Consider the following 24888-nt stretch of genomic DNA (forward strand, 5'->3'; position numbering starts at 1 on the left):
CCCTTCATGCAGTATTATACCATATCATGAGTATTATTCTCGATAGGGCTGCCGGAAAAAAGCCAAGCACTGTACTTGGCTATCTACTGCAGTCTTATAGAGAATGAATACAGTGGCTAAATGCATGTACAGCCACTACTCTATTCAGATGGGGCTCTGCAGCACAGAATGGATGGAGGACACATAAGGCAAGATGAGAATTTCACCTCAGGCAGAGGTCTGAGATATTTCTCAGGGAGCAGCAGCATGGCAAAACCTCTCTGATTTCACACAATGTGTGTCTTAGTGTGGAGGCTGCTGAGATTCCTTTGACTTAGTAGAGGGCCCCAGCAGGTTACACAGACTGGTACATGGAGATATTTATAGACCAAAATGGGTGCCAAAAAGTTTAGGGTACCACCCACTGAGGGGTGGGGTTCAAATTCAAAAGGTGGCCTGAAACAGGAAAAGTCAAAGGGAGGCATGGAAAACAAAGAAAGAGGAAGAAGAAAAAAAAATTTGTGCAAAGTAGAAGAAATACTACCATAAAGTGTTGATAGGACGAATATGGAAACAGAGACAGTGTGTAATTATAGAAAATTAAGCATTAGAAATACCAGTAATGGAAAATTACTCAAATATGAATAAAGAATATGTGTAGGACATGGGACTAGAACCCGACAAAAGGATAACATATGAAAGAGAAAGGGAGAACTAATACATAGAGAAATGTCAGCAATTAAATGAAGAGTGAGGAAAAATAAGACAAGGATTGGTGAAGAGGTGGAGGAAGCAACAACGTGGAAATAAAAAGGATATGGATAGGACAAAAATAGAGTCAGTTGTTGAGGAGAAAGCACAGAGCTACAGGTGGCTAACCTGGAAGGAGACTGAACTGACAAAAGTGTAAAGGGGAATGTGAGTACAAGCTACCAAATGGGAAATTACAGCTTGGATGCAAAATTGCATTTGAAGTCCCCGGTGAAAAGAAGTTTTGCTGAAATAGTAGGTTGTACGAGAAAAAAAAAGTAAAACAAATAAGAAAAATTGTGGTATGGAATGCTAGGCAGAAGCCGTGAATTCACATGAAGGTTTAAAACTAAATAAAAATAGAAATTGATATCAAAGAAATATACATCGATAGTAGTATAAAAACATGAGTGTATCTTTGACGTATATGAAAATAAGACATTTAAAATAATTCAAAATAATTAAAACTTAGATGGGATTCAAATGGCGAATAGCAAACAGTAAATATTAAAACAATTACAAAGTATATACAATTCTAAGGAATAAACAGTGAATATTAATTAATATCAAATAGATACAGTACAGGGATAAAAGAAAAAAAAAAAGCTAAACTATATGAGCGTGAGACCTAGGTTATAGGTATTAAAAATGTTAATGTAAAAGGATATATTAGGGGTAGAAACATGCTATTATGTTCCTCAAATATGTTCAGCGGAAGGGTGATAGAAATAAAATAATAAAAACAATTAAAAAAAATATTTTTATAAAAAAGCATTTTTACTGTGTGATAGAAATCTGGTATGAATAATAAAAGTTGTCTTACCACTAATAGAGCAGGGTGAACAGCGCAAAAATAAAAATAAGAACTGTTCTTGTACTGCTGTCTATTTGTTCATTCTATCTCCCAAAAATCAGAATAAAGTTGCAGTAAGCAGTCACATGTTTGGCATTATTGTAGTGGAGAGAGCCCAATTAACAATTTATGGGGTGCTTGTCTCCAGAAGCGCAAGCTGGGCACAATGTATGGGCACTAAACTGGTATATTTGCAATTCTAAAACATAAAGCACGGAGTGGATATTACAATATAGTCACTGTAGCCGTAGAAGAATTTATTGAGGTTCAATTTCTACAATGGGGTCACTTTTGTTTTTTTTCTACTCTTCTGGCACCTTAGGGACTCTGCAAATGTCGCCTGCAAACTATTCTAGCAAAATCTGTGCTCCAAAAGCCAAATAGCGCTGCTGCCTTCTCAGCCCAAACAGTAGTTTCTGGCACATAGGGCATCACCGCGTTCAGAAAAAATTGCGCAATAAACTGTGGGGTCCAGTTTCATTCACCTATTAACCTTTGTGTAACTGACAAATTTGCAGCTAATAAAAAAATTTTATTTTTACCATTAAAATGTTATATTTCCATGTCCCAATGTTATACAACTCTATAAGGCACCTGTTGGTTAAAAATACTCAATATACCCCAAATTGAATTCCTTATGCAGTGATGTTCCCAGGGGCGTATATAGGAATCATGGGGCCCCATAGCAGAAGCTCTAATTGGGCCCCCCCCCAAAAGAAAATGTAAATAATAGTCAAGGTCACCAAAGATCAAATCTCACAACTTTCCATCCTTTACATAGTAATTTTCCTCCTGCTGACGTCCTAGATCTCTCTTTCATTGCTCCATAAAGTGTGATGCCAATAAATGGGCCCCCCAAACACAGTATGATGCCCCCATGGTGAATTCCTCCACATACGCAGTATAATGACCCTACTATACCCCACCTCAACTCCCAGGGAAAAGTATGCTGACCCCAACACAGTATGATCCCCCAACTGTGAGCCCCTAGAGCTAGAGAGGATGGTACATAATAAGGGAGGGTGTTATACATAATAAAAGAGGAAACTATATAACTAAGGATGGCTCTATACATAATAAGAGAGTACACTATATACTAAGGGACTGTGCTATACATAATAAGGCTACATTCCTGCATCTGTGTGCAGTGTCGGTGTGCTGCCCTGTTTTACCGACGCATTGAGCATGTCCTATTCTAATCCTCAAAATCGGATCAGAACAGGACATTCTCTGACCCTCACAGATCTCATTCTCAGATCCATGATTTTCATGGATGTGTGAATGGATCTATAAAACACTACGAGTCCGTAGAACATCCTATAAAAAAATCTGGCAGCACACGGACATTTCACACAAATGTGAGAATGTAGCCTAAGGGATTTTACGACAACATTATCACTCCAAGTCATACAGTGCAGATATAGAATAATATTTACATCCAGGCACTTACCGCTGACGTCTCGTCTGATCAGAGTCGGTTTCTGCTGCTTCTTCTCCATCTGGTCAGACCTTCATGTCGACATCTCCCAGCCACGTCTCGTCTTGTCACGATGATCTCCAGCCTAGAAAATAGCATATTGTATGCACACATGTGTCTCCCCCGCTCTGCGTTCTCAAATACAGATATGTACCCCCCCCATTAATATACTATTAGCCACTTAGTAATCAAAATATAAAGTGATAAGCAGCACTCTGCCCCCCTTTAACTATACTCTCCACCAGCCAATAATATAAATTATTCAGTCTCTGTGACTCTCCCCAATTAACTGTAAGGCTATGTGCACACGGAAAACATACAAGGCTTCACAGTACAAGCAAAGTGAAACCCCCATAATTGCTCTCTCCCAGCACCCCCATCATTGCTCTCTCCCACCACCTCCATCATTGCTCTCTCTCTCAGCACCCCCATCATTGCTCTCTCTCAGCACCCCATCATTGCTCTGTCCCAGCACCTCCATCATTGCTCACTCCCAGCCCCCCATCATTGCTCTGACCCTGCAACCCCATCATTGCTCTGTCCCAGCACCGCCATCATTGCTCTCTCCCAGCCTCCCCATCATTGCCCTGTCCCAGCACCTCCATCATTGCTCTCTCCCAGCACCCCCATCATTGCTCTCTCCCAGCAACCCCATCATTGCTCAGTCCCAGCATCTCCATCATTGCTCTCTCCCACCACCCCCTCATTGCTCTCTCCCAGCACCCCCATCATTGCTCTCTCCCAGCAACACGTCATTGCTCTCCCCATCCCCACCATCCCCATCATTGCTCTCCCCAGCCCTATCAGCCCCATTATTGCTCTTCCCACCCCCATCATTCCTCTCCCCAGCCCCATCATTGCTCTCCCCAGCCCCATCATTGCTTTCCCCAGCCCCATCATCCCATCATTCCTCTCCCCAGCCCCATCAACTCCATTATTCCTCTCCCCAGCTCCATTATTGCTCACCCCAGCCCCACCATCCCCATCATTGCTCTCCCCAACCCCTGTCATTCCTCTCCCCAGCCCCATCATTGCTCTCCCCAGCCCCACCATTCCATTATTCCTCTCTCCAGCCCCATCAACCACATTATTCCTCTCCCCAGCCCCATCATTCCTCTCCCTAGCCCCAGCAGCCCCAATATTGCTCTCCCCAGCCCAACAACCCCATTATTTCTCTCCCCAGCCCCATCATTCCTCTCCCCAGCCCCATCAGCCCCATTATTGCTCTTCCCAGCCCCATCACTCCTCTCCCCAGCCCCATCAACCCCATTATTGCTCTTCCCAGCCCCATCATTCCTCTCCCCAGCCCCATCAGCCCCATTATTGCTCTCCCCAGCCCCACCAACCTACCATTGCTCTCCCCCCACCTCCCCTCCCCAGCGTTTCAGTAAAAAAAAAAAACTTACCTCAGCTCGCTCCCCTGCAGCATCCTCCTAGTTGCCGGCAGCTTTCTTCCTGACCCAGGCACGCGCTGTATGATGACGTCATCAAGCTGCGCACACCTGGGTCAGAGATGAAGCAGAGGACGAACCCTCCAGCTCCGCTGCTATTCTCCTCCTGACAGCGGCCGAGCTCCAGGGATCGCTCACTGACCGCCAGGTGCAGGGAACAGTTGCACCTTGAGGGCCCCTTGGTGCAGCTGCATGGTGGGGACCCGGCGCCGCTGCACCGGTGGCGGTATGTCCACCCCTCGACTGCTATGGGGCCCCCCTAGCTCACGGGCCCCATAGCAGTCGCTTGGTCTACCGCCATTGGCGGTACACCACTGGATGTTCCCAATATGGGGTCACTTGTGGGGGTTTCTGCTGATCTGGCACCTTAGGGGCTCGGCAAATGGAGTCCACAAACTATTCAAACAGAATCTGCTTTCTAAAAGCCAAGTGATGCTCCATCCCATTTGATCCCTGCCATGTGCTTAAATAGTAGTGTACAACCACATATGGGGTACTGCCTCATTCACTAAAAATTACATAACAAATTTTCCTATCTGTTTTCTCCTATTACCCCTTGCATGAAGTAAAACTTTGAGGCTAAAGAAAAAGTTTTTCATTTTCACGGCCCAAACTTATAAAATTCTATGATGTAGTTTGTGGGTTAAAAATGCTAGCCACACCAATAGATAAATTGCTTATGGGGTTTAGTTTGCCAAATGGGGTCACTTGTGTTCCGGCTTTTTTGGCACCTCATGGCCTCTCTGCAAATGCAACATGGTATCCAAATTTGCATTCCAAAAATTAAATAGCGCTCTTTGTTTTCCAAATTTTGCCATTTGCCCAAACTTTAACTCCTTTAAAGGGGGGTGATTTGAACTTTCACATTTTTTATTTATTCTTTATATTTTTAAAAACATTTTTTTTACCTTTTACCTGCTTCAATAGTCTCCATAGGAGACTAGAAGCTGCGATCGTCTGATCGCCTGTGCTACACGCAGCAGAGCTTTAGCCCTGCTGTGTGTAGCTAAAATGCTCACTTGCTATGAGCGCTGGGCAGCACTCATTGCATCCCGGCTATGACAACCACAGGGATCTCCTGCAGAACCGGGCTGTCATGGCAACCCATCAGCGACCCACGGTCATGTGATACGGGCGCCGATAGGCGGGACTAGTGACGCGCTTACGGTGCGGCGATGTTAAATGCTGCTGTCAGAGATCAGCTGTCAGCTGTTAGGGGCACATGACAGCTGATCATGGCCGGAGCCCGCATGGAGTGCAGGGATACGACCTTGGACGTACTCATATTGTCTATGCTTTTCATTACACAGTTCCGAGGTGAAATTTACTGATGATAACATATACCACACTAGGTTGAAGGGGGCTTTCTGGTATTTCCCAAAGATACTTTCAAAGTTTTTAAGGTAGAGGTAGTGTAACGTGATGCTGAGCAGCAGCCGGGGGTAAGGTACTCGTCTTCCACATTCCGCCCCGCTACATGAAAATGGGGGTCCTGGCTAGGTGTGTGTGCTGTCATTACCACGACGATACGCCACTGCAGACAGCATGCTGTCGTTGAGCTGAACCAAATGGTATGAAGATGAAAGATGGGAGACCAAAGTCCAAAAATACCATGAACTTGATAAGAACTATGTACATCAGATAGTAAGCACAACACTTTATGAAACCTTTGTTACAGTTGGTGAAGCTTCACTTGCCTCACAGCTCTCAACAGTCCAGCAAACTAAAATTGAACACTCCATCTTCCCTTGTGAGGGCCGCACAGGTCGAGGTCCCTCACATCTACTCCCAGTTGCCAACCAACTAATGAGGACCCCATTTACTGTCGGTATGACTCCTCAATAGTGCCTTGAAAGTTCACTGCTCTCCGTAAGAGAATTCATGTGCCAATATGGCGATCATAGCTTCCTTCCAATATAGACAACTGTCAACCAATGTCCCATAAATTCAATTTCTTCCATTCTCAATCCCCTTTAAGTGGGCCTTCTGCTCCCTGTAGGCAAAGTTCCGTACCATTTAAATGGCCTTCCTGACCTGGACCAAGGACCTCATCCTGCCGTTCACCTGGACTCTGTTCTTCCACTTTAACAAGGCCACCCTGGCCTGGGCTCTAAACTGCCAAATATCTCTTTTAGTTTTCTTAGGTCTTTAGAACATACTATCTGATGTGTAGTGATCTACCCTCTTTGCACACAACAAACGTTGGCATGAAAGTCTGCAAGTTATTAGACCTTAGATCTTTCACTACTGAATGCTGAGTTCTATCTGAGTCATAATAGGAAATCTGCCTTAGCTAGTGCCCATATAACTCCTCCCCAGAAAATGAACACATCAGTATTTCAACACATAGGAATGCAAATTACCAGCTAGAGAAAACCGTACCATGCATTATATAACCACTAGAACGGTAAAGTTCGGGGTCCGTACCGAGCACCTATTGTCTGTGCACGGACCCCGAACATGGACTTTTCCAGGAAATTCGGCAGCCCGAACATAGAGAGTTTCCCACGCAGTCATTTGTGTGACAGCGCGAGAAACATAGGCTCTGATCGGCCCCAGCCCCCAGCTGTCAGCTTTATGATGGCTGGTTATCAAGAATAGAGGGGTGTCATGCCATTTTTTTAAGTATTTAAATAAATAATTTAAAAAATGGCATGGTGCCCCCCCCATTTTTGACAACCAGCCAAGTTAAATCAGACAGCTGCTATTCTCAGACTGGGAAGGAGACATGAATATTGGGCCTCCCCAGCCTAAAAATAGCAGCCTTCAGCTGCCCCAGATAAAGCACATCTATTAGATGCACCAATTCTGTTGCTTTGCCTGGCTCCTCCCACTTGCCCTGGTGGTGACATCAAGCCCATAGGTTAGTAATGGAGAGGAATCTATAAGACGCCCCCATTACTAACCCCAAACTCATATTGTAAAAAATAGACAGCCAGAATAAAGTCCGTTATTTGAAAGAAAGACACAGACTCCTTTATTTTAAATGAAAACTCCCCACCCTCTTTTTTTTCCTTTTATTTCCAAAAATAAAAAATCTGATTTATACTTAACTTTCCACCGATAATCCATTAATGGCCATGTCCCACTGTAAAAGACAAAAAATAATAAAATACCATATTCCTCACCTGTCTAACGATAATCCATTAATGGCCATGTCCCACGACAATCTGGATGATTTGAAGAGCGATTACATCAGTGATGCGACTGCTCTCCACAAGAGCCGCTCACACTGAGATAGAAGTGTGATTACTCTCTTCCAGTGTGTAGCGCTGATGTGAGAAAGGTCACCGTAATTCATAGCTGATGAACCCCGGTCACCTCACGGCACCGCTCGCATCGTGGAAAAGTTCTCATGCAGCAAACGGTGCCATAGGTTTGGGGTCACCTCACTTATTACCCCACTTGCCACCGCACCATGGCAAGTGGGAAGAGCAAGGCTAAGCGCCAGAATTGGAGCATTTAATGGATGCTGCATTTATCGGGCGGCTGAGGGCTGATGTTTTTACTCTGAAAGGGGACCAATATCCATGGCCCCTTCCTCGGCTATTGATATCAGCCTGCAGCTGTTTGTTTAGCCTTTGCTGGTTACTGTATATAGGGGTGACCCCATGTTGTTTTGTGGGGTCTCCCTGTAATAACCGGAAAAGGCTAATCAAACAGTCTTGAGCTGCTATTAATAGCCTGGGAACCTTTATGGCTATTGGCCCGTGCCTAGAATATTAACATCAGCCCCCAGCCGTCAGCTTTCCCTCTGCTGGTTACTCGAGCTACCATGAGACTCAATGGCTATGAACTCAGGTAACCTTTACAGATTACCAGAGTTCACAGCCACTTGGTCTCCCAGCAGCTGCAAGGCTCAGAAACCTCATGGGATATTTTGAGGGACATTTTAAGATTACTGGAGTTTCCAGCTGCTGGATCACCTGGAGGCTGTGAACTTAGGTGTGTATTTTACTATACTTGTTAATAAAAACAAAAAAATATTTTTAAAAAATCAGCGTGGGACCCCTCTATTCTTGATAATCCGCCATGATAAAGCTGACAGCTAGGGACTGCAGCCCGCAGCTGTCAGTTTTGCCTCCGCAGGTTGTCAAAAAGGGGTACTCTGCCCCATGCTCTGTAGTTGAAATTTATAAGTTGCTTTTGAGGGCGTACTCCTATTTTACCATGATTTAGTACCCTTTAAGTAATTTCCTTATTAGTATTTGTTTGCAGGGCAATTGTCCTGCTCTTACTCCCATTTAGCTTCCCTTTAAAGCCCCCTAGCCCTGACTATGGTACTTTAAAATGGCTGTAAAATGCTCAAAGTTCGGGTCCCTCTTGACTTCTATTGGGCTCAGGCCCGGGGTCAAGTTCAAACCCAAACCAAACTTTTCACTGTATGTTTGTCGAACCCGAACATCCACGGATTCACTCATCTCTAATAACCACAAATTCTTCAAGGGAGATGTGACAGCACCTCCACTTCCTTACAGTAGACCTAAGTCCATCAAGATCAACCTATAACCCAAAATGTTGATCCAGAGAAAGGCAAAAAACCCATGATGCAAATGCTATTTGCCCCATATAAGAGAAAAAATTCATTCAATGATAGAGCTTCTAAGGCTGGGTTCACAAATATTTGAGACTTATGCAACTCAAGTGTATCATGATTGATGGCAAAACTGATGATGCAAAAGTTACCATGAGGCTTTTTCATCATTTTACTCCCTTGTGCTGCTCCGGTGTCAGATGCCATTGCCAACATTACATGAAATGGTGTGCTCAGCTCACCAGATTGCCACTCACACCTTTCTGGCGCAACAATTGATATGCAGGACAGGTGGAAACAATACCATTGCAAACAATGGAATCAACTTCTCCATCAGTTTCCATCCAAAGTTTTAGTTAAAGGGTTTGTCTGTTACTTTTATATTGATTGATTGACTAGTATACAGTGGGTGCGGAAAGTATTCAGACCCCTTTAAATTTTTCACTCTTTGTTTCATTGCAGCCATTTGGTAAATTCTAAAAAGGTCATTTTTTTCTCATTAAAGTACACTCTGCACCTCATCTTGACTGAAAAAATACAGAAATGTAGAAATTTTTGCAAATTTATTAAAAATGAAAAACTGAAATATCACATGATTATAAGTATTCAGATCCTTTTCTCAGACACTCATATTTAGGTCACATGCTGTCCATTTCCTTCTGATCCTCCTTGAGATGGTTCTACTCCTTCACTGGAGTCCAGCTGTGTTTAATTAAACTGATAGGACTTGATTTGGAAAGGCACACACCTGTCTATATAAGACCTCACAGCTCTCAGTGCATGTCAGACCAAATGAGAATGATGAGCTCAAAGGAACTGCCCAAGGAGCTCAGAGACAAAATTGTGGCAAGGCACAGATGTGGCCAAAGTTACAAAATAATTCCGGCATTACTCAAGGTTCCTAAGAGCACAGTAGCCTCCATAATCCTTAAATGGAAGAAGTTTGGGACCACCAGAAGTCTTCCTAGAACTGGCCGTCCAGCCAAACTGAGCAATCGTGGGAGAAGAGCCTTGGCAAGAGAGGTAAAGAAGAACCCCAAGATCACTGTGGCTGAGCTCCAGAGATGCAGTAGGGAGATGGGAGAAAGTTCCACAAAGTCAACTATCACTGCAGCCCTCCACCAGTCGGACCTTTATGGCAGAGTGGCCCGATGGAAGCCTCTCCTCAGTGCAAGACATATGAAAACCCGCATAGAGTTTGCTCAAAAACACATGAAGGACTCCCAGACTATGAGAAATAAGATTCTCTGGTCTGATGAGACGAAGATAGAACTTTTTGGTGATAATTCTAAGCGGTATGTGTGGAGAAAACCAGGCACTGTTCATCACCTGCCTAATACAATCTCTACAGTGAAACATGGTGGTGGCAGCATCATACTATGGGGGTGTTTTTCAGCTGCAGGGACAGGACGACTGGTTGCAATTGAAGGAAACATGAACGCGGCCAAGTACAGAGATATCCTGGACGAAAACCTTTTCCAGAGTGCTCTGGATCTCAGACTTGGCCGAATGTTCACCTTCCAACAAGACAATGACCCTAAGCACCCAGCTAAAATAACAAAGGAGTGGCTTCAGAACAACTCTGTGACCATTCTTGACTGGCCCAGCCAGAGCCCTGACCTAAACCCAATTGAGCATCTCTGGAGAGACCTGAAAATGGCTGTCCACCAACGTTCACCATCCAACCTGACAGAACTGGAGAGGATCTGCAAGGAAGAATAGCAGAGGTTCCCCAAATCCAGGTGTGAAAAACTTGTTGCATCATTCCCAAGAAGACTCATGGCTGTACTAGCTCAAAAGGGTGCTTCTACTCAATACTGAGCAAAGGGTCTGAATACTTATGACCATGTGATATTTCAGTATTTCTTTTTTAATACATTTGCAAAAAATTCTACATTTCTGCTTTTTTTCAGTCAAGATGGGGTGCAGAGTAAAGTTTAATGAGAAAAAAATGAACTTTTTAGAATTTATCAAATGGCAGCAATGAAACAAAGAGTGAAAAATTTAAAGGGGTCTGAATACTTTCCGTACCCACTGTAGGTCAACAATACCAGATCGGTGGGGGTGCAAGAGCAGGCACCCCTGCCAATCAGCTGTTATTGGTGGCAGCTGGATATGCTTGGTTGCAAAGCGGAACATCACAGCTCTGTCAACTGCATAGGGGTACTGCAGATCCACTTTTTTCATGGGTGTGATGTTGTTACTACATCTGTGATTGGTTGGCTGTTATCCTTGTTTCAGTTTCTGCCTAGTAACGATGATGTAATGGGGAGGAGGGGACAAGGCAGGGGAAGGGAACGGAAGGAGGAGAATAAAAGTATGGCTGTTTAAACCTACCATCCAGCATCTCTGTGTGGCCTTCTGGAGTTCCTTTCGTCTGCATAACAACACCACAATGGGCAGTGCCTGGCCGTGGCTACTATGCAGTTGATAGAGCTGCTGAACTCCACAACTGATCCACCAGCATCGAAAACAGCTGATTGGTGGGGTGTCGAACCCACACCGATATGATATTGATGACCTTTCCTAAGAATAGGCCATGAATATTAAAGTACCAGACAACCCCTTTAAGAACTGGACGGAAGTGATGACAGAGCTGTGGATATATGTTTGTGCTGCCTTACATGTGCCAATCACATAGGTAAGTATTGTGCACCAAGCTGGATATAAGTATATTGCTCACACTCCTACTATTAGATATACTTGCCAACTTTCCTGGGATATCTGCAAGGCTACCAGAAAAAGTGAAGACCTCCAAAACTCTGGGAAGAGCTAGAAATTCAGTCTCCTGTGAGCCAACAAACACTACTGATAATTAGGGAAAGGTCTTTTGTGGGCCATGGAAGTGGCATGGAGGGTTCTGGCCATTGTTATATATTTTCATCCCTTGCTTTGCATGCCATGATTGCCTTCCGAATTGCGCCCTTCAAAAGCTGGCAAGTATGATACTAGAAAAAAGCGACCTGCCCAACATTCTGTGCACTCCTGACATAATATTGGTATCTCAAATTGAATAGATCGTGTCTGCTCCTTTATCCCAGTATTACTAATATCTTTTCATTTTAGTGAATTATTCATGGATCAAAGATTTATCCAAACTGAGGGAGCTTCACATCAGGAAGATGATTAATATGGAAGTTCTAGAAGATGACCTCTTCGAATGGTTCCCACACTTAGAGGTTCTCGACTGTGCAGATTCCAAGAGACTTTACTACGTCAAAACGGAGATATTTAAAAATGCAACAAATCTTTTTTATCTTAATTTCCAAAAGTAAGTGATAGAGATTACACAGCAGGGTGTGTGGGCTTTGTGGCAGTTCACAGACCGAATGTAATCTCATAGATTGTTATTAGCACTGTCGCTTTGTAGCACTGGGAATACGAGGACAACATCTACAAGGAGTCTGTATGTTCTCCCCGTGTTTGCGTGGGTGTCCTCCGGGTTTTCCAGTTAGTTTCATCCCACACTGCACAGACATACTGATAGGGAACTTAGAATTTGAGCCTCAATGGGGAAAGTGATAATAATGTCTGTGAAGAGATGGGGCATATGATAAGTATAATAAAATAGATTTTCACAGTCTCCAGAAAGTAATGACATACAGAGCTGTATCTGTGTATACAAACACAACCCATAGGTAAATTGATTCCCTGATATTCAGACATTGCCTTTTATTTCACAATATGCACTCAATGCAAATGCTAAATATGCATATTAAAACTTAGTTGTCTCATCAGGTGCTTTCTTCAAAGCTATAACCCCTTCATAAACAGGCGATTTGTTTTGTTTTTGCACTTTGGTTTTTGCGGGACAAGTTGTAGACTTTAAAAATATTATTCACTTTACCAAGTCATGCACTGAAAAATGAGATAAAAATTTCAAGAGCATTGAAATGGTGAGAAAAAATCCAATTTTAGGGGTATCACATTTATGGCATTCATTGTGCAATTATGATGATCTGGGAACATGATTCTTTATGTCAATATAATTACAATGATACCAAATTTGTATAGTTATTTTTCATATTCTATTGATTTAAAAAAATCAGAACTTTGTAAAAATTAAAGAAAAATTTGGCTTGTGTCAGCATTTTCTGAGACCTATAACTTTCCATTGATGGAGTTGTTTTACCGCTTGTTTTTGTGTGGCGGCAACAATTATATTGATTTTAATTTTGGATAATATAACATTTTGATTGCTTTTTATGGCACTTTTTACAGAGGTGCAGTGACCGAAAACAGCAATTTTTTCTCTCTTCATGATTTTAACTTATGGGTTAAAGAGGACCTTTCATCACTTTTTACATGTTAAACTGGCTATGTCATGATAAAGGGGCAGGAGATCTGAACAAAATGCAGTTTTTATTTTTTTTATTTCTAGCCTTTGTTACGGAGATATTGCCTTCTAAAATGTAAGGAGTCTAAGCTGCTAATTTCCACGTCAACCAAGGGGACAGCAGCAAAGATTCTTCTCTAGAGGTGTTTACTTTTTTCACTGTATGATGTTGCCCAATCATATGAAAGCAAAGTCTTCGGTTACATTCCCAAGATGATCTTTTGATGTTGCAGATTTTCTGCAGCATTTCTGCATCTTTAAGTAAAATAGGTTGCTTGCGTTTTTTTTTAAAAATCAACAATATCAAAAACTCACCAAATACTCATCATGGGAACGTTGCTTTACTGGGGGGAAAAAAGTAAACACCCCCAGAGAAGGTCAGAACTGACTTTTTCATGGTGATCTGTTCAGACTGATGTGTCTCACCTGATCACACACAGATTTCATCAATCCCAGACTTACTGTTCTTATAAGCTCCAGGAATGATGAGATCTCAGTGTAATAAAATTAGACACATCATCTTTTTTTCCCCTCTATGATGCTGCCTTATGATTGGGCAAGGTCATACAGGGGAAAAAGTAAACGCCCCTAGAGAAGAATCTGTTACCGCCCCCTTTGTTGAAAGGAAAAATTAACATATTAGACGCCCTAAAGTTTAGAAGGCAATATCTCTGTAATTGAGAGGAGAAATAAAAAAAAATCATAACTATTTTATTCAGTTCTTCAACCCCTTTATCATGTAGTCAGTTAAACATGTAAAAAGTGGTGAAAGGTTCTCTTCACTAAATGTTTACTAAATTTTCATTGAACAGACTTTTAAGGATGCAGTGATATAGTACATATATTTTTTTATTTGGTGCAATTGCGGTAAAACTGCATTTTTGCAGAGATTATGAAAAAAATTTGTTGCAATTGTTGCATTTTTTACTGCAAACACAAGCCGAAACATGTGAACATAGCCTAAGACAGCTGGCGCCTGCCCCATATCTCCAGTACCTGTCCAATCACCCACTGCTCATGTGTGACTTACATGCACGTCACATGTCAATAATAGGTTAATCTGGTCGTGCATGGTGTAAATTTGAAGCATGCAGGTGCCCTTTTTTTTTTTAAGCAGTACGGCAGGGAACTCTATCTTCCATGAACAGGGTGTTGTTTTGTTCAGCAGCCCACCTAACACAATTGGAAGAAGACCTAATATTATTTGGTGGGCTGCGAAACAAAACAAAAAACCCCCGTTCATGGAGGAGCAGAGATTATTTGAATAAGCAACATAAGAGTAAATGAATGCTTTATATATTTCTACCATCTTTGCAGTTGCAGCCTCAATTACCTCTCACCTTGGAATATCAACTCAAAGTATGTACAAATTGACCTTCGAGGCAATCAATTACACTGCGTTTGTGAAGACCATGAGTGGCTGCTTTCAAACCACGAGAACCTCATGATAAGGTAATGTAAAATTCATGCCTAAAAAAGTATAATATTTAGATTCTGAGTATCGAAGTACAGAACTAACAAAATGTTGTTTACCTCCCCCACCCCCATCCTGCAAAGAGGGTAAAGTGAACTACAGGTACCATCATTCTCATTATGTCTTGCATAAGGGAGGGCAACTGGCCAAAGATCCCTACCTCAATCCCTAGTGCCTCTATTGAAAGAGACCGCATAAAGATACACGCACAGTATATTAAAAAAAACTGGGTCTGCACGTAGACCCATGTTTTTTGATTCTCCTATTTCGAAGTGGTATGCAACTAATAATACTTTTGGGACGTATGTGAATTACGCACATTATATTGCAGAACTTTCCATTTATGATGACGATTAAAGGGGTTTTTCCACAAACAAAAGTTCATTTTAAAAATTGTCAGTGTCTGACCGTGTACGGATCATACCACATCTCCTGGGCAGGGGAGGAAGCAAAAGAGTATACAGACATTAAAGCAGGGGATCGCAGAGGATTCATTTTGTGAGGTAAAACATTTCACTGCCTGTTTTTAAACAATATTTTACCTCACAAAATGAATCCTCTACAATCCTCTGCTGTAATGTCTGTATACTCTTTTGCTTCCTCCCCTTCCCAGGAGATGTGGTATGTTCCGTACACGGTTAGACACAGACAATTTATGAACTTTTGTTTGTGGGAAAACCCATTATTTACGTAAAACAAACTCTTCAAACTTCTAACCCCTTCCCGACATTTGAAGTATATACACGTCATGGAAGAGATTTACCTGGAAACCCCAGTGTAAGCGCTCAGTGCAGAGCGCAGGATAAACGTGCGCCGAGCCTTACTGCGATCTTTGGGAGACAAAATGAACAAAGAAAACAGCAGGTGAAGAATTGGTTTTATTTACTTTTTACGCCGCTCCTCGTGCGGTATAAGTGATTAGACGACTTTATTCTTTGGGTCGGTGCGACTACAGCGATACCAGAATCATATCGGGTTTTTATGTTTGTCAGCTGTCACACACTAAAAGACTCTTTTTTTTTTTGCAAAAACTAGTTTTTGCAACGCCATATTTTGAGAGCTCTAATTTTTCAATATTTCGGCCGAGTCATATGAGGGTTTATTTTTTGCTGGATGAGTTGACGCTTTTATTGGCACCATTTTCGGGCAGATAACATTTTTTGATCGCTTTCTATTCCGACTTTTGGGAGGCAGAATGAACAAAAAACAGCAATTCAGGAATTGTATTGTTTTTGTCGTTCCGCTTGTGGTAAAATTGATCAGGCAGCTTTATTCTTCGGGTCAGCACGTTTACAGCAATACCACATTTATATAATTTTTTTATGTTTTGGCGCTTTTACACAATAAAAACTATTTTATAGAAAAAATAATTATTTTTGCATCTCTTTATTCTGAGAGCTATAACTTTTTTTTTATTTTTCCACTATTGGAGCTGTATGGCGGCTTGTTTTTTGCGGGACAAGATGACGTTTTCAGAGATACCATATTTATTTCCATTCGACTTTTTGATCGCGTTTTTTTCCACTTTTTGATTTGCGGTATTATTAGAAATCATAATTTTTTGCATCGTTTTTATTTATTTATTTTTTTATAGTGCTCACTAAAGGGATTAACTAGTGGGACAGCTTAATAGGTCGGGTCGTTCCGGACGTGGCAATACCAAATATGTGTACTTTTTTTTTTTACAAAAATATTTATTTATGGGTACAATATATATAGATATACAGTGGTGGCCAAAAGTATTGGCACCCCTGCAATTCTGTCAGATAATACTCAGTTTCTTCCTGAAAATGATTGCAATCACAAATTCTTTGGTATTATTCTCTTCATTTAATTTGCTTGCAAGGAAAAAACACAAAAGTGAATGAAGCAAAAATCAAATCATTGATCATTTCACACAAAACTCCAAAAATGGGCCGGACAAAAGTATTGGCACCCTCAGCCTAATACTTGGTTGCACAACCTTTAGCCAAAATAACTGCGAACAACCGCTTCCGGTAACCATCAATGAGTTTCTTACAATGCTCTGCTGGAATTGTAGACCATTCTTCTTTGGCAAACTGCTCCAGGTCCCTGATATTTGAAGGGTGCCTTCTCCAAACTGCCATTTTGAGATCTCTCCACAGGTGTTCTATGGGATTCAGGTCTGGACTCATTGCTGGCCACCTTAGAAGTCTCCAGTGCTTTCTCTCAAACCATTTTATAGTGCATTTGGAAGTGTGTTTTGGGTCATTGTCCTGCTGGAAGACCCATGACCTCTGAGGGAGACCCAGCTTTCTCACACTGGGCCCTACATTATGCTGCAAAATTTGTTGGTAGTCTTCAGACTTCATAATGCCATGCACACGGTCAAGCAGTCCTGTGCCAGAGGCAGCAAAGCAACCCCAAAACATCAGGGAACCTCCGCCATGTTTGACTGTAGGGACCGTGTTCTTTTCTTTGAATGCCTCTTTTTTTTTCCTGTACACTCTATGTTGATGCTTTTTCCCAAAAAGCTCTACTTTTATCTCATCTGACCAGAGAACATTCTTCCAAAACGTTTTAGGCTTTCTCAGGTAAGTTTTGGCAAACTCCAGCCTGGCTTTTTTATGCCTCGGGGTAAGAAGTGGGGTCTTCCTGGGTATCCTACCATACAGTCCCTTTTCATTCAGACGCCGACGGATAGTACGGGTTGACACTGTTGTACCCTCGGACTGCAGGGCAGCTTGAACTTGTTTGGATGTTAGTCGAGGTTCTTTATCCACCATCCGCACAATCTTGCGTTGAAATCTCTCGTCAATTTTTCTTTTCCGTCCACATCTAGGGAGGTTAGCCACAGTGCCATGGGCTTTAAACTTCTTGATGACACTGCGCACGGAAGACACAGGAACATTCAGGTCTTTGGAGATGGACTTGTAGCCTTGAGATTGCTCATGCTTCGTCACAATTTGGTTTCTCAAGTCCTCAGACAGTTCTTTGGTCTTCTTTCTTTTCTCCATGCTCAATGTGGTACACACAAGGACACAGGACAGAGGTTGAGTCAACTTTAATCCATGTTAACTGGCTGCAAGTGTGATTTAGTTATTGCCAACACCTGTTAGGTGCCACAGGTAAGTTACAGGTGCTGTTAATTACACGAATTAGAGAAGCATCACATGATTTTTCAAACAGTGCCAATACTTTTGTCCACCCCCTTTTTTAGGTTTGGTGTGGAATTATATCCAATTTGGCTTTAGGACAATTCTTTTTGTGTTTTTTCATTGAAGACAAATTAAATGAAGATAATAATACCAAAGAATTTGTGATTGCAATCATTTTCAGGAAGAAACTGAGTATTATCTGACAGAATTGCAGGGGTGCCAATACTTTTGGCCACCACTGTATATAGATAGATAGATAGATAGATATATATATATATAATTATTTTGTGATTTTTTTAAAATAGTTTCACAATTTTTTTTTCACTTTTTTTTCTTACTATGGGACTTTCACTTTTTGCAGTCTGATCGCTTATAAAGCATAGCAATGCAGGAGCATTGCAATGCTTTATAAACTGTCAGTGCTGCACTCAGGCAAACTTGCTACACCATGCTCTGAGAATGGTGTAGTATGTTTTCTAGCTCTGGTGACCCAGATGTCATCATGACGACATTTGGTCACCATGGCAACGATCGGCCCCTCGCGATGACGTCGCGGGGATGCTGATCGGAGAGCAGAGAGGACTCCCACCCTCTGCTTGCCTGCTAAATGCTGCAATCGATATCAATTGCAGCATTTAGCAGGTTAAAGTGCCGAGTGGCACCCGGCGTCGATCACTCATGCATAGCCTCCTGTGTGGGGGAGATCGCCATGACGTATATATACTTCATCAGTGAAAATAAATGTAGTAAATTCTGCACTCCCAAATCCAAATGCCCCCCTCCCTTCTGAGCCCCAGTGTGCCTAAAGCACAGTTAGCGTCCACATGTTTGTCATTTTTGTAGCGATTTGAGCCCGCCTAATTTATGGGTGCATGGGCTGGGCACAATGTACGGGCACTACAACATACTGGTCACTACAACGGAAGTTTGCAATTTTAACTCAGCAACATCCACTGCTGGTTTCTGGAAAAACACCCATGGAGTCAAAATCGTCACTACACCTGTAGATAAATTTCCAAAGGGGTATAATTTCCAAAATGTGGTCACTTGAGGGGTCTTTCTGCTCTTCTAGCACTTAGGGGCTCTGTATATGGAGTCTGCATACTATTCTAGGAAAATATGCGCTCCAGGAGACATATAGCGCTCTGTCCCTCCCGAGTCTCGCCGTGTGGTTAAGCAGTACTGTACCAGCAACATATGGGGTATTTCTATATTCAGTAGAAATTGTGGGACACAATTGTGGGAACTTGTGGGACAGTTCCTGCGGCACTGCTCATTATAGAGGTGTTGTACGTGCTTTTTTTGATTATCTAGCCTACACATAGATACTGGGACAGCAGATTGTTCTGCATGTCACTTTATTATATTAGAAACTAGGTTTCCTTCTGTGATTCATGTTCCTGGCTACACAAAAAACTTAAGCATTTTTTCTACTATCCTCTAATATGGGTTTGTGCTGCCATCTTGTGGTTTCCCACTGTAACTTTTACTGTGTATTGTTTATTTTATGGACTTTTTGTATTTAATAAAGCATTATAATGAGTACGGCCAGACTACTTTTCTAAAGGAAAGTCTCCTCACCTTGACATGCTTAACATGTTGCTCTCCACAAGGAGAAAAGTTACCCCTTAGATCCTGGTCTGACGCCTCTCACCCAGCCAAACCAGAACTCACACTTTGCACTGACGAGGGGCAGTACCCCGAAACACAGTGTCTGCAAATTGAGTTTCTTGTTCTGGCTTTTATCCTAAGTCTCGTGACGAGGTTCGGTAAAGGGTCAATATTGACTTTTAGGATTGCTACTCCTATAGGTGGCGCTAGAGTTCAAGTTCTCTTCCTCTCTGAAGAGACAATTTTGTAAAGTTGTTACCAGATTTGAAAATGTCTGACTTATCCGTAGAACGGGTTATCAATATAATCTCAGTGGTGTCACGACTCTAGGCTGCCCTGCCGAACTATTGCACTTTTTTCCATAGTGGCTATGCTCGATCTTGCAGCTTTATCCCATTCTTGTGTATAGTCGTCACTACATTCTATTCTGCGTTTTAATATTTTTGACATTTGTTCTCCTTTTTTATTATTTAGTCCACATGAAACTTTCTGCAGTTACTTGAAGGGAGATTTACCAGATATATCAATGCTTGAGCTACATAAGCGGTGCAGAAGGAGCAACCCAAATACTGAAATCGAAGAGTCTGTGACCCCCAATACAATAATGTATCCTGATTATATACCGGGAACGACAGAAGGTTTATTAACACCACGTACAATAGGACAGAAATATATTAAAGATTTTACGAGTTCGGGTTTTGAAATCGACTCAACCACACAATCTGGTGTGGTCACTCCATACATAAGCCCGAAGAGCGACAGCGAGTCCTTACCTAAAGAACTTACATGGTCCATCAGCACCAGCCATGAACCAATAACTCCACACAAGTTTCCGGACAGTGGAAGTTCTAATGGAGACCAATCAGAAACCCAACGAGACAACACAGAAGAGTATGACAAAGAAGAGACTCAACCTAGTGTAACAATAGTAGGCAGCAAAATGGTGGCATGTGACTATGACCATTGTAGACATCTTCAGGCTCCTTGCTCTGAGCTTCAATTACTAAAACCATGCTTGTGTCCTGGACTTTCAGGAGACCATGTAATTCCAGAACCCCCTCTAGTACATGGAGTATTCGAGATAACAGACACGTCGGCACAGATACTTTGGTGTGCCCCGAATTCCATAGTGGAAAAGTACCAGTTAGTTTATCAACCCGAGAGTGGCGCGAATGAAACGGTAGATAACATTTACGTGACAATGAGACAGTACACTCTGTATAACCTAGCGCCATTTACTACATATAACGTTTGTGTATTGGCTTTTAATAAGAGAGGACATAGTGCTCCGACAAATGGCTCATCAAGAAGTCCCTGCGCTGAATTCAGGACCAAGCCCAGCTACATCCTCCTCCTGTCCATATTAAGTGCTCTCGGTGGCTTGTTTCTGGTCACCATTGTGGTGCTCTCTGCGTGCCTATACAAAGCTTGTAGAAATAGCATGGTTAGTAAGTACGATACGCGTCTTGTGTCCTATAAGAATCCCGCATTTGAGTATCAGTGTACCATCCCATCTTATCATTAAAGTCTTGTTACAAACCTCATTCTGTGGAGCAACTTCTTTCTTAATGGGAATCTGTCTCCAGGTTTTTGCCACCCCATATTAGAGCAGCATGACGTGGGGGCTTACAAACTGGGCTGCTTGCTGTAGTTTTGATAATCACCTGCTGATAAAACAGTAATGTTATCACTAGAGGACTAGTAAACCAGCCACCATATAGTCACTGATCTGCAGCATATCTAGCACTGCTCTGAATGCTGAGCTCTGTATAACCCCACCCACACAACTCATGTGCATAGGCAGAAAGCTGCCAATCAGTGGTGTGGACGGGGTTATACAGAGTTCAGCATTTAGAGAACTGCTAGATCTGCAGCAGGTAAATAGTGATTTTATCAAACCTACAGCACGCAGCCAAGTAAGTGACACATCGCTGGAATAGGGGTCTCTGCCCCTACATCATATTGCTCTCTGATAGGGTAGTAAACACCTGGTGACAGATTCCCTTTAATCGCTATGCGATTTTGTTTAATACGAGGCCAAGGAGATTCCATACAAGAAGAAACGAAATTATTATCCCTTTAAAAACAAAGAATTTGGGTCAGTTAACAAAAGATGCTTTACTGTAATACATCATCCTGCTCTAGATGGAAATCTGCAGTGTATCTGCCACTTGTGAACATACCCTAGTAGAGCAACAGACTACTCCATGCTGCCCATCAGGGACAATGATATCTAATGAGACATCAATTATACACCATTAAAAGGAAACCGGCCTAAGATTATATTCACTGGGAGGGAATAATGGCAGAGAGCTGCACCATTGCTGCATGGGAAGAGATCATTAAGTCAATACATGCCTTTTGCCACCGTTCTACTTTGTGGACTTGTATGTTCCAACGTGTATCTGCATCTCCCTGTTGCATCAAACTGAGCCTTTAAAAATGAAAAGTATTACCACAATTATATAAGGCTTAAAAGGGACTGAACTGGATAACTCCTATACATAGGTGATCAATATGAGATTGTTGGGGGTCTAATACAAGCAGCTGATATCAGTGCCGAATACTGAACTATATTTTTACTTTAGCCCCCTGAGGAAGCCTGTCTAGGCGAAACTAGTTGAAAAGGCTATAAGGGTATGTGCACAAGGTGCAGATTTGCTGCGGTTTTGACGGTGCAGAATTTCGGCACCATTTCCGCACCTAATATGCAAATTAGGTTACTTGCGGTCATGTTGAAATTAGAGGTTTTTTTTAAACAAACTTTATTGATCGGAAACGCACAAAACACACGTGCAGTTTTTAAGCATGCGGATTTTCCTCATCTAATGCAAGTCTATGAGGAAAATCCGCATGCGTTTCCACAAGAGAAATAGACATGCTGTGGATCTGAAAAAAGCGCCTCATGTCAGTTTCCGCAGGTGCACAAAAACGCATAGTGGGCATGGGATTTCTTGAAATCCCATGTCCACTATGCTGTAACATCTGGCCGCTGCGGTTTTGACGCTGCATAAAAATGCAGCGTCAAAACCGCAGCAAATCCGCACCGTGTGCACATACCCCAAGTGTGTTTTTTAGTTTCTTGTGTGATACCTGTATGAAAGAAAATAAAATAGATGTATCCAAAAAGTGCTACATAGATTCATGTAGAAGCAAAGATCCCGGCACTCGCGTGTTGATTAATGCGCTTTTTAATGAAAGTCCCCACACAAGATGTTTCAGCCCATCCCAAACGATTGTCATTTCCTGGGATGTACTTTATAAATCCTTGCTATAGAGGTTATCCCACAATTGACAAGAGCCTGGGATGGGATGAAATGTCTTGTATGGGGACTTTCATTAAAAAAGAGCATTAATCAACACGTGAGTGGCGGGATCTTTGCTTCTACTTGCTGTTACTTCTCCATGTGCACCGCATTCTTAACGGAGTGCCGACTATTCGGATTTATATCTACATAGATTAATGGCTGCAGCCATGACCTAGATAGGAAGACATAGGCTTAGGTAGGGGGAAGATTTCTAGCTGAACAGAGAAGGGTTCTAACATTAGGAACCCCATTAGACATTGAAATAATACAGGTTCACTCTAGTCATTTTAAATATAGACCACTTTTTAACTAAAATTAATAAAAGTCATGTTTTATTGCATCCCTTAAATAGGATCTATTTACCTTTTGGGTAATTTGTTGATGAGAATCTTTCATCCCTAGATGGTTATTACACTTTGGTATATTAGGAGTACTGAACTTTAACTCCCATTAATTTATATTGCTTTGTTCCAGCCGCTGCCAGAGCAGATTTCAGATGATTGGTGATGGTGCCCGTTGTCGGACCCCCAACAATCTCATATTGATGACCTATCCCCATCTGAAGTTCAGTCCTTGACAAGCAATTTAATGGAACTGTCGAATAAAAAAATGGCCTATTGTTTAAATCTGTTATAGGCAAATGTATTTGTTCATTTTTATAGTAATCTAAAAAAATAATATATAAAAAAAAAAAAAAATTAAAACAAAATAATTTTGCAATTGTCACACTGAACACTAGGCCCAATACTACACCCCTTTATCCGGCTGGGCACAGACAGCAGAAATAGCCTTAGACCGTACTGACGTCTATTAGGGCACAGGTCATTGTGCAGGGAGGGGGTAGAGGTGAGCTGTGACCATCACCGATTCTGAATGGTGGATCCTGTTTTCTTCCTACAGTATATACAGAGGTATATACATCTGTAATTGTAATCATGTCTGCAAATAGACAGTGACCGCTGAAGTCACTTGGAAAGAACAGGAAGTGGTAGTCTAATATTAGGCTTCGTGGCAAGTTTAAAAAAAATGCAAGATTTTTTTTACAATCTAATGATATGGAAAATTGAAAAACCCCACAGCAAAATTTTAAAATACAATTAACACAAAAACCTGAATTAGGTCATTTTCTGATAACACATTCTTTATAAATGGGTTCTCTGACACCTGTAAACTGTGGCGAGAGGCACTGGAGACATTGCATGCACAGGTATGGTGCATCCATGCTATTGATGAATGTACAAGGTGAGCAAAATCTGCCGTGCACCCCACCCATGAATGCAGCACCACCAAAGCCTCTCACCTCCCGATATACAGGAGTCTCAACACCCTTTTTAATGATGGTGCCTTTTCATTATTCCAACATAATATCATGGAAATGAGTGAGATGTTGCAAAACGCCAACACTTTTTGGGGGAGAAAAAAAGGGGAGGACGGACGGAACTCCCTGGATTTTAGGGTGTTTTTTAAATCCCAAATCCACTTCCTCTAATGCAGAGATCTTCCGACTTTTACACTTTGCAAACTCGCAGGAAAATCAGTATGTGGAATTTTCCATGAATTTGCTGCTGGGCTAAAGGGGATGTCCAAGCTGAAATGAAAAGTTTGGTCGTTTGCGACGCGCTACCCATCACTTTTCCCCATGCAGGTGGGTGGTCACTAAACCACATGTATCCTATTTATATACTTGCAGACACGTGCCAACTAGACTCTTCCAACGTCTCTCAATTGTTTCCTATTGAAAGAAGTGCAGGAGTCTAGTCGGAATGTGACAGCAAGTATGAAAAGCACATACATGTGGTTACATGAACGCTCACCCACACGATACGGTGTCAGAGTGACTGCAGAATTTTTATTTCAGCCTAGACAAGCTCTTTAAAGAGAACCTGTCACTAGGTTTTTGCTATGTAAGCAGCATGATGTAGGGGCAGAGACCCTAATTGCAGTGATGTGTCACTTACTAGGCAGTGTTTTGCTGTTTCAATAAAATAAGTGTTTT

General features: G+C 42.0%; 1 protein-coding gene across 3 annotated transcripts in view; it reads left to right on the forward strand.

Moving 5' to 3' along the window:
- LRRN4 (leucine rich repeat neuronal 4) overlaps nucleotides 1-21128 on the forward strand; it is a 50341-nt gene extending 29213 nt beyond the window's left edge. For all 3 annotated transcript variants that reach the window (XM_073673335.1, XM_073673337.1, XM_073673336.1), the window contains 3 exons: nucleotides 12111-12315; nucleotides 14698-14832; nucleotides 20059-21128. In XM_073673335.1, coding sequence (XP_073529436.1) covers nucleotides 12111-12315; nucleotides 14698-14832; nucleotides 20059-21109 — 1391 coding nt within the window. In that variant the 3' untranslated portion in view covers nucleotides 21110-21128. The remainder of the gene's footprint in view (nucleotides 1-12110; nucleotides 12316-14697; nucleotides 14833-20058) is intronic.
- The last annotated feature ends 3760 nt before the right edge of the window (nucleotides 21129-24888 follow it).

Source organism: Phyllobates terribilis, unplaced genomic scaffold (genome assembly GCF_046119375.1).
Source record: "Phyllobates terribilis strain yellow unplaced genomic scaffold, ASM4611937v1 Scaffold_3__8_contigs__length_932513732, whole genome shotgun sequence".
In the NCBI taxonomy this organism is placed as follows: domain Eukaryota; kingdom Metazoa; phylum Chordata; class Amphibia; order Anura; family Dendrobatidae; genus Phyllobates; species Phyllobates terribilis.